Here is a 10,443-nt window from a genome sequence, read left to right as displayed (position 1 = left end):
CCCACCCCAGCCGCATCATCCCCCGGCAGGACGGCGCAGGAGGGCGGCCATCAGACTGTATCTGGGCTGGGGCAGGACCACGCTGTCACCCGCTCACACCAGGCAGGCCCAGGCTCTGACGTGGTCCCCTCCACCCAAGTGCCCCCCGCCGCCACAGAGGAGCATCGTGCCGGCAGTGATCTCAGGAGGCCCGGAGTGCCATCGAGGAGGCCGCCCTCCAGGGACCGATTTTCCGAGGACAGCAAGTTCATCACTGTCCATCCAGGTAAGTGGGGCTGGCCCTGCTGCAGCTTCCATGCTGCTGTGAGAAAGGCGACCCCTCCTCTTGGAGTGGGGCAGGGCCCTGACGAGCAGCTGTAACCCCACACTCTGGGAAGCTGAGGCTGGAAACTGCCAAGTGGACACTGTGTCCCTGGAGAAAAAAGGGAGGAGTGGGAATGGAGCCAGTGGGAAGGGCCTGGGTTCACTCTCGAGGCCTGCAGAAAATGAAAGAAGAGAGCAAATTTGGGGTAGGCCTCGAAGTCTCAGGAGCCAGTATTCTAGGTACTGAACAAAAACAATGTCCACCTGCAGTTCGCTCCTTCAGATCTCAGTCTGTGGGCGGTGGGACAGAGCACCCACCTGGGCTGGATGGGGCCCACGAGGCCGCCTGGCTCGGGGAGCAGACAGGTGGCAGAGAGCGAGCAGCCGGAGCACACGCAGGAATTTAGGATGCAGGCACATCCCAGAGCAGGCCATGTAGGTGGTGAGCTGGCAAACCCCAAAACCACCTGATTTATTTTCGGTGGCGAAGTGGCAATTGAATAAATGAGCTGGAGACTGTCCAGGAAGATGGTGAGGAGGACAGGGACACCTCGAGCTCAGGCCTTTTCGCTGAAGCCTAAAGAAGGAAGGGTTTCCATCTGAGGAGCCCATATGAGTGCGTGGTCCTAGCCCGAGAAGGATCCTCTGGCCCGGAGCTGCTCTGGGCTGTGTGCCCCGCGCAGCTTACAGAGATGAGATTTGGGGAGGGTGGGGCTGGACGTCCCTTGCTGGGCTCCTGTCTCTTCCGTGGAAGTCTCTTCCATGCTTTCTCTGCTTCTCGTGAGCTCAGATCTTAGTGAACCATCCCGAGAGCTTGCACAAGGGAGCCATAGCATGAAGGGTTGTGACTGTTGGGAGGGCTTTTCTTAATAAGAAATTCAGAGAGCTTGCAAGGGAGCCATAGCATGAAGGGTTGTGACTGTTGGGAGGGCTTTTCTTAATAAGAAATTCTTCATTTTGCCAGACTGCAAGATGTTTAGCAACAATTTTTTTTTAATCTAAGCTGTTGTGGAGTTATAAGAGTGCAAGAAAAAGGCAACTGGTAAATATTTATTTGCTTTTGCACTTGTAAACATTAAAATTCATCTAAAGCTGAGATCTCGTATGTTAAGATACAACTTAGAATAAATTTTCATGTTTTGAATTACTTTCCCCTTAAAGCTGATAGGAACTTTTTTTTTAAGTAGAGGTCTCCCGTGGGTGTTTCTCGGTCTCAGTTGCGCTTACGTGGAGAGGTCCTCAGTAGCCTTCTGTGAAACTGTCTGAAGGAAATAGGAGGACGATTGTGAAGCTATTCCTGCTCCTGTGGGGGACGCCTTCAACAAGTTTCATTTCTTGCATTTGAAGCTAGTAAAGAAGCGCTCCAGGCCGAGGGCTTGACTCTGGGAATGGAAGGGAGATCAAGAAAGACTTCTGTTTCCCGGGATTTGTGTTTTAGTGAGGGTGTCTGAGAATATCCTAGTAAACGTGGCTATAAAAGTAATCTTCACTGGTAAACTTGGGGTGGGGTCCGTGTGACACTGCGTGTTCCGGGATGACATGTGAGCAGAGAGCCACGCGGTGAGAAACAGCCAGGTACAGACGCTGGCAGGTGCGTTCTAGACTGCAGGAGCAGCAGCGCTGGAGACCCTAAAGCGGGATGAGCGTGGGACCAGTAGGGTGCTTGCAGGACGCCAGTGTAGTTGGACCGTGGGATGAGGCTGGTGGAGCTCAGATGAGGAAGGCGTCTTTGGCCATGCTGCGGACTTGGTCGTGCTCGAAATGGGAATTCAGTGGTAGGCTGTAGCATTTCTCTGCACACTCCCTGGGCCTCTGCATGGAGACATTTTGGGGAGGGAGAGGTGGACTCAGGAAACCCTGTTAGGAGCAGTGGTGTGTTTCCTCTGAGGACCAGGAGTGGACTTGGAATTGATTTTTGGACTTGAGTGGTCTGACTTTTGGGCTGAGGACTCCTACAGAGTAGTGCACTCGGCCTGCTTCTCAGATGTCCCTTTGACAGGGGGACGGCGGGTGGACGTGCACACAGATGAGGGAGCTGGAGGAGGATGGGGTCCACGACTGCACGGACACCAGCAGACGGGCTCTCTTTGGGAGGCACAGGCTGCATGTGGAGGCTCGGATCTTAGTGAAACATCCCGAGAGCTTGCACAAGGGAGCCATAGCATGAAGGGTTGTGACTGTTGGGAGAGCTTTCCTTAATAAGAAATTCTTCATTTTGCCAGACTGCAAGATGTTGAGCAACACGGGCGATGTGATCAAACGTTCTCGGGTGCCGAGTGTTCCAGCAGTACCACTGCAGGGTCCACAAAGTCCATGGACTCATGGTGTCGTGCCAGGCCTGGCCATCTTTTTGTTTCCTTAAAGGAGGAAAACTTTTTCAATGTAGTTTTCATCCGTGCATTGACATTTTACCAAATACTGGATTTCAGTGTGGTATTTTCATACCTGCGTGTAGTATAATTCGGTCACACGCACCTCAGTGAGGCTCTTTTATATCCCGCTCCCTGTTGCCTCCATTCCCTTCCTGTGCTACTGACGATCTGCCTTCTAATTTTTTTCCCACTCCACGTGTTAAAGAAAACTCACTGAGGGGGATTCTCGATGATCTGCCTTCTAATTTTTTTCCCACTCCACGTGTTAAAGAAAACTCACTGAGGGGGATTCTCGCTCGGAACCATAATATTCAAACTCTCATTCACTAAGGCTTCTGGAATGCTTCTCTTCCGGGTCTGCCCTGAGGAGGGTCCTGAGGGTCAGGACCCAGCACAGTGCAACCGATAGGCCACATGTGGCCAATGGTAGCTTCTGTGTGGCTCAAGAGCTGTGTGTAGACAGAGCTGGGTGATTCCTTGGGGGTGGGGAGCTGAGCTCTAACTGCTCTGCCCTCTGGGGAGACCCTGGGAGCCCTCAGGCTCGAAGTGCCCAACCTGAAAGCCCTTAAGATTGAAACAGCAATGTCCTCAGTTTCCCTGTGTGCTGGCGCTGCCTGTGTTCCTTCCCTGCAGCTTTCCCTTGAAGGCGGTCCTGTCACACCAGAGAGGAAACCGGAGCTCAGGTCACACAGCATGCACAAGACACAGCCCGAAGATGGGGTGAAAGCACACACATACGTGCTGTGTGGTCCCTTCCTGGCTCTGGCACCAGCTCCCGGAGTGAGCAGCATGAGCTGATTGTAAATGAAATACTATCAAGCGCGTATTTCGCTGTGTGCCTCTGCAAAGAAGAGGTCCTCAGTTTGGTGACTTTTGTCGCTCCCCTCAGGGACACGTGGCAGTGTCTGAAAACACGTAGCCCAGGCATGATGTTTCCTACCAGCTCACAGTAGGCTCAGGGTGTTGTTTGGTGACAGAGTACGCTCTCATTTCCTCCTAGAAAGTATCTGTCTCCCCCAAGCCAACTTTGAACGGGACAGATTGGGCATCTCTCAGGGAAAACCAGGTATGTGAGCGAAGAAAGTGCACGCTTCGGCCCCGATTATCTCAGAAACACAGTCTCGCCCTGAGTGCCGCTGCAGGCAGCCTGGCAGATCAGGACTGGCTGTATTTATGCGGCTTGGAATATGGTGAGAGATTCCAGACGACCTCTCTTTCGCCACATGTACTTGATGGTGATGGACTGGGGATGCGGGAGTAGGGGAAGTGCTATGGGTGCCACATTATGCTCAGTGACACAAGCCATGCACAGCAGGACAGCTACTGTCTGACTGCACTTAGAGAAGGTACTGGGATACAGCGTTCAGCAGACAGAAACAGAGTAGGATGCTTACCAGAGGCTGAATGTAAAGAATTTAATTTAATGAGCGCAGAGTTTCACTTTAATACAATGAAAATGTTCTCAAGATCGGTTGCCCACCAACCGAGTGTAAATATACTTAACATCGCTAAACTCTATTCTTAGAAATGGCTAAGGTGATACATTTTCTATCACGTGTGTTTTGAGTCACAACTGGACAAAAAGCAGCCACCTTACTTTAGAGTGAGTGGTTACTCTTCTTGACTCCAGTAAGTGCTCTAGAAACATTCGTGTTGGGAACTCTCAGAGACGTGAACTGACCTTACGTTAGGAACATTCGTAGATAGAAGCAGATCTCGGAAGATTCATGATTCTTCTGGACACTGTCACAGTTGTGCTGCTGTGTGCGCAGCGGACACTGGGACAGTGGACAGCAGCACAGTACATTTAGGACTTACTGTACTATTGTGTGTGAGCGTCGGGTGTTTTTATGCTGTACGCTGTGTGACTCCCTATAAGAAATTCTTCTGGACACTGTCACAGTTGTGCACTGTGGGACAGTGGACAGCAGCACAGTACATTTAGGACGTACTGTACTATTGTGTGTGAGCGTCGGGTGTTTTTATGCTGTACGCTGTGTGACTCCCTATAAGGCTTACTTTGTTGGACGTAGGGACGGATCCGACCTAGGAGTGTTCTCCCAGAGTGGAACTCATTCGTAAGTCGGGGATTTACTGTAGGAAAATTCCTGGGATGTAAGCAGGCTATAAACCTAAGGTGTGCAAGTCCACCTCTCTCGGTGCCTCCCAGGCTCCCGAGAGTGCCCTGTCCCACCCAGTCCAGGTGAGTCTTGATGACAAAGAGGTTTTATCCCACGGCCAGGGCCGAGCCTGTACTTGGGACATGAAGCCTTTCGGCTCGGCCCATCTGAAATATGGCTGCATGTAGCATTTATAGTACATTGTGCTCCGTTCTTATTTGCTTCTACTGGGATGAGAGCCAAGCCAGGAAAAGGCAAACAGCATTAATTCAGTGATGACATATGCCACTGAAAACTGTTTTTCTTTTCTTTTTTTTAACATTTTTTAAAGAAGCGGAATGGAAGTGCTTTACTCAGATGCTGCTCGATGTGGGAATGGAAAGGGGAGGAGGGGGAGGAGGCGTGGAGGCAGGGAGGCGGCTGAGCCTTCCTGGTCTCCCCGCATTGCTCAGAGAGGGCCGATGACCATTGCGTGCCATTCCTCCTGTAAAGTAGTTCTGAGGCCCCCGCAGCCTCTGTGGCTGGGCCCTGGCTGGCTTCCTGGCTCCTGCCCCTGCTAGCAGATGTGCTTCGCACACCCATCCACGTGGGGAGGACTGTGGAGGTTTTCAGGGATGACTGAATGGACTGTATTATCAAGGCAGAGCGGCAGGGCCGCTCATTTATCATTGGTGGAAAAATAAACTGTCTCCAAACACAGAGGAAGCCAGGAACGGTGACACACACCTGCACTCTCAGCACAGGGGCAGGCTGCGGCTGGAGGATCACAAATTCAAATTCAAAGGTGCGACTTTGTTTCCCAAGGGCGGAGGATGTGGCTCGGTGGGAAAGCACCCATGGGGTGGATCCCCAGTATGGATGGATGCATGCATGGATGAAGGGATGATTGGACGCATGGGTCGGAGGAAAGGAAGGAAGGAGAAAGAAGGACGGAGCGCCGAGAGAGGAGGAGAGGAGGACAGGTTAGCACTAGCGTCCTGTGGCTCCTCGGGTGGGAGCGCCGTGCCGCACAGAGACTGGCCGCTGCAGCAAGTGGGCGGGAGGCGTGAAGGATCAGGACAGCAGATGTGCAGTGTGATGCTGGTGAGCAGCGAGGACTGTGGCGAGGAGGTGACGCACCCTGCATGAAGGGCGCCTGTTGCCCGGTGACAGCCTGCTTGTGCGCCACGGGGAAACTTAGCCTCTGTCGTTGGCCTTCAGCATTTCCGATAGAAGCTTCCACTTTAGCTTTGTTTGTCAACTCTTGTTTAAATGCTAGCAGCTAGGTCACAGCTTAGAAATAATTAGCAGGGCAGGGAGGGGGCTCAGACAGTCCAGTCTGAGGAGCTGCTAGTTCACAGCCATGGTGAGTGCAGTGCGAGGGCCCGGCCTGCTGGGACGCACTCGCTTCCTGGTGAGCAGAGCTGCGCTGACCCAGAGCTCCTGGCACTGCGGAGGACAGAGAGCCCTGCAAGACCTGGGAAGCCAGGCTGCTGGGCTCTGCACGGGAGAGTGAGTTCCGGAGGACAGCGGTGAGTCGGGGTCCCCGCTGGCATCGTGCGGCCTTCTGATAGCTATCCAGGGCCCATCACGTCCACGGGGGAGCAGTGCGTACCGGGGGATACCTCTCCTCCCTGGGGCGGACGCCTGGTTCATCAGACTGTGTACCACTGCTCACCGCGTGCCCGTCCCTTACACGCTCAGACGTCACATGGACGACTCGGAGGTAGCAGACACTCGGAGAACTCACCGGCCCTGGCGCTCTGCCGCGAGTCTGACAAAGACGACAGTAGCGATGAACGATGGCGATGAAGAGCTGCTGCGGGTGGCAGGGGCGTTGGTAGCGGTGGAGCTGGCAGGCCTGGCGGTGATGAGAATCACAACAGTGAACACTGGCCCGGTGCGGATCAGTGCCAGGCAGCATGCTAACCTCCGTCTACGCGCGAGTCATTGGGTCCTCACCCGCCACAGCAGCTGTTCTCATCCCAGTCAGCTGAGACCAGGAAGGGAGGTGATGGAGCCTGTGAGCCGAGGTATGGTGGTATCTGCATTTGCAGAGTGGGAACCTGAAGCACAGAAAGGCCACTTACCCGGAGCTGCACAGCTGGTGGACAGAGCTTTGTTGTTCATCGCCTACACACAGATGGAGATGGGCCTGCGCAGGGACCTACAGCACCAACAAGAGCACAGCTACAGTTGTGGTGTGTGCAGCGAGGGCGATGCTAGATGATGACGGCCATGGGTGTGCTGATGAGCGGTCTGCTGGGTTTTAGGCTGCTGCCACGCACAACCGCGAAGACTGCCACATGTACGTTGTCACTGAACTGTGCCCAGGCTGCCTTTCTGAAGAGTAAGAACTCCAGGCTTCAGGTGGTTTAAGTTGTGGTTGAAGCTCACGCAGAACGTATCAGAGCAGGATTGGAACCTGTGATCTCAGCTGTACTCGGCCTTGCAGAGAGGCCAGCAGAATATCATTGAGCAAGCCCACTCCTGGCAGCAGGGACAGTGGGGGAGGAGGCAGGGAAGCGTCCAGGCCCAGCCTGGTCCCGTTGGGTGGATGCGGCTGGAGCACAGGAGGGCAGGAGGAGCCCGTGCAGGGTGGTTGGCAGGCGTTGCTCTTCCTGTGTGGGAGCTCGGTCAACCTGGGGCCCGAGGAGCTCCTAGGACAGTGGTGGGAGCAGATTTCACGAGTCACCTGGCATGGAATTCCTGGGGCGGTCTTAACTGGTTTCGGGCTGTAGCCACACCGTGGAGTTGACGTCTCTAGCTGTTCAGTAGTGTGTGAGGATTGGTGTGACCAAGAGTCCTTTCCAGCCATTTAGGAAGAGCATCCGCTCCCATATCTGCCTGCCATGTGCAGCACCGGCAAGAACCCGTTTCTGTAGAGTGCAGCAGGAAGAGAATGAAGACACTGAAAGATCCCTGTGCCTGAGGGCATCCCAGGGTAAATACTGAGTTCACGGCACAGGTGGCCTATAGGGTCAGCCCTCCTGACATGGTCTCCATTATCAGGTCTTTGAGCTGCCCCCACCACTAGCCAGTGAATTGCCTGGCTGAGCTGAGGCCCACAAACTCATTTTCGTTTGCACACTGGTCTCTGCATGGTCCCCTTTGCTTTGCAATGGCAGCTCCTGTACAGGGTAGAGTGCAGGTCTGATGTGTATCTGCCCTGGGGCCAAGCCTGCCCTTCTTCCTTCATCTCTAGGACTGCAACTCCGAGCCCGATTCACCCTATGGGCGTCAGCTGAGCTACCTTCCTGTTTGCCCTCTGACTCCTCCTTCCTGTTACTCTTGTACTCCCACCAGCGAGGAGCATGGTCTCTGCCCAGAGCACGCTTCTGTCCCTGCACTTGTCTGGTGAGCTCTCCTGAATCCCGCAGATCCTGCTCTGAACATCCCTTCTTGGGGGCAGGCCGTGGAGCCCCGGGCATCCACGTCATGCTTCCCTAGGTGGCCACATTCAGTGGATTCGGATGACCTGTTCCGGCACCGCCTCTTTTCCTTTCAGTGGGCATAGGGTGCCCGTTTGGTGTGCCAAGGCCCATCCCGGCACACCCCACCTGGCAGGTGCCTGTGCTATGGGGAATGGGAGCAGAAATACTCCAGCAAGGATGGGGAGGTGCTTTGTAAATGGTGGGATCTCCATGGTGGTATTTAATCAGCGTGCTTCACCTGCCTGCCTCTGCGTTCTTCCCCGTGAGCCGGGGATAAATTGTTCCACCTGCTTCACGAGTCTGCACGAGAAACCCCGGAGGTGTCGGGTACAAGGACGCTAGAGGCCATCGGCGAAACACCGCACAACGTGCCTCTGGACGATTTGGGAGTCTTGTCTATTTGCCCCAGGGATTATTGTTTCTTTCCTGCCCAGCCCACCTACTCTGCCTTGGAAATCCAGCCCGATGAACCCTGGGTTTAGTCCATCCTGCAGAGCGACACTCCAGGCTGCTCAGTGCTGGCCTCATTTTCACAGAGCAGCTGGAATCCCGGTGGAGCATCAGTGAGTCTGAAGCCAGCTTTGGACTTTGCAAGGGACTCCTCCTTAGGGACCTGTTTCCCTCTCCCTCCCTCTCCACTGCCCCCTGGGCCACTCCCGGCCGCAGCCCTGCACTCAGCCTTCACTCCAGACACCTGGCTGTTTCCCAGGATTTGTAACACTGTTCAGGGGAGACTGGGATCTCCTGCCAAGCGAGGCTCCTGAGACTTCTGAAGATCCTCAGGGCCTGGAGAGGCAGAGGAAAGAGCTGCCTGGACAAGAGGTTCTCCTTGACCAGGGAAAATCCTGAACGAGTTGATGAATGTTCCCTCTTAACCCCAAGACTGTGCAACTTAGAGGCAGACCTGTGCTGCTAGAGGGTAAGGCATGGCTTCCTGTCCTGTGTTATCTTGGAGCTTTTGGAAGGCTCGAGAGCTGGTGACAGAAAGCGAGGAAATGCTGGAGAACCAGGTTTGAGGAAAAGCAGACTCTCTGAGGTTCTGAAGGGGCGCTGCTGGGCAGAAGCATTGGGGTGCGCCTGGTGGGAGGTGCCAGGGGCCAGGCTTTGTCACTGGTAGACATGCCAAGGCAGGAGTGGCCACTGCCCTTGCTTGAGTCCTGTGCCCACCTTGGCAGGAGAGCAAGAAGCCTCATCCGTGGCTGTGTACCAAAGCTACATGGGCGTGTGGCCGCTCTAGGAAGGGGCAGGAACAGGGAAACTGGCAAGAATCAATGGCACCACTGTCCCAGTGGCCGTCCGGGTTACCTCATGAAAAGCATCGTGCTGCTTCTCCTGCCCTCGCTCTAGGGAACACAGGAAGCTCCCTGCCCTCTTCTGAGGACTTAATCGCCTTTCCTCAGGGCACTCTTCTGGGCTGGTAACATTCTTGGAGTAAGGCTGGACATCTGTCTTCTGCACAGCTCTCCTGTAAACCATCCTCAGCTTGTGAGAAAATCCATCCCAGTGGCCGTTAGAGATGCAGGCTGAGTAGAGACCCAGTAGGACATAGAGCGGCCTGCAGACAGCTCCACCTGCCACAGGGCAGTGGGAGCAAGCAGCCCGGTGCTCTAGAAACCACCCTGAGCTCGGCGTCTCACTCTGGTTCCCAAGCTTCGCTCCCTCTTTCCTCTAACTGAGCTGTTTTCTCTCTGCAGCAGAAAAGAACACCTCTGGAATGACAAGCCGTGTCTCTCCAGGGAGGTTGGAATGGATCATCCCTCTGATTGTGGTCTCAGCCTTGACCTTCGTGTGCCTCATCCTTCTCATTGCTGTGCTAGTGTACTGGAGGTGAGTACACCCGGCGCCCCGGCCTCTTGGGTGTGGGGAGACGATGCCCAGGGCTCGCTCCTTGGGGGAGAGGAGCCAGTAGCCTCTGGTCCAAAGTATCGGGGCAGCCTGAGCGTGCCCAGTGGCATCACCGGCACAGGCTAGGGCCACTTCTGAGGGCAAGAAATTTATGGTGAGCTTCCGCCCCTCAGGGCCATAGAGGCTTTCCTTAAGAATCAGTAGACCCACGTTCAAATCCCAGCTCTGCTCTTTGCCGGATGCACATCCTATTTCTGAGTGTACTTTGCTGTCTGCACCTGCACAATGAGTTACTGAGTTTTATGGCATTTCCGGTTTCTCATTGACCATGCTTTTTGGGGGTGGATTTGCATAATAATCTTTATTTTTTTCTCATACTTTTTTTTTTTT

General features: G+C 54.4%; 1 protein-coding gene across 1 annotated transcript in view; it reads right to left on the bottom strand.

Moving 5' to 3' along the window:
• Ptprg (protein tyrosine phosphatase receptor type G) overlaps positions 1 to 10,443 on the bottom strand; it is a 532,317-nt gene that overhangs the window by 40,555 nt on the left and 481,319 nt on the right. Inside the window, 6 exon segments of the mRNA XM_033757017.1 lie at positions 135 to 412; positions 4,362 to 4,453; positions 6,390 to 6,635; positions 7,218 to 7,434; positions 8,447 to 8,508; positions 9,514 to 9,731. Of these exon segments, the coding sequence (XP_033612908.1) occupies positions 135 to 412; positions 4,362 to 4,453; positions 6,390 to 6,635; positions 7,218 to 7,434; positions 8,447 to 8,508; positions 9,514 to 9,731 (1,113 nt within the window).

This window comes from Fukomys damarensis, unplaced genomic scaffold (assembly GCF_012274545.1).
Source record: "Fukomys damarensis isolate Sample0158 unplaced genomic scaffold, DMR_v1.0_HiC HiC_scaffold_28, whole genome shotgun sequence".
NCBI lineage: Eukaryota > Metazoa > Chordata > Mammalia > Rodentia > Bathyergidae > Fukomys > Fukomys damarensis.
The sequence above is the reverse complement of the archived record's forward strand: the minus strand, read 5'-3'. Positions and strand labels throughout refer to the sequence as shown.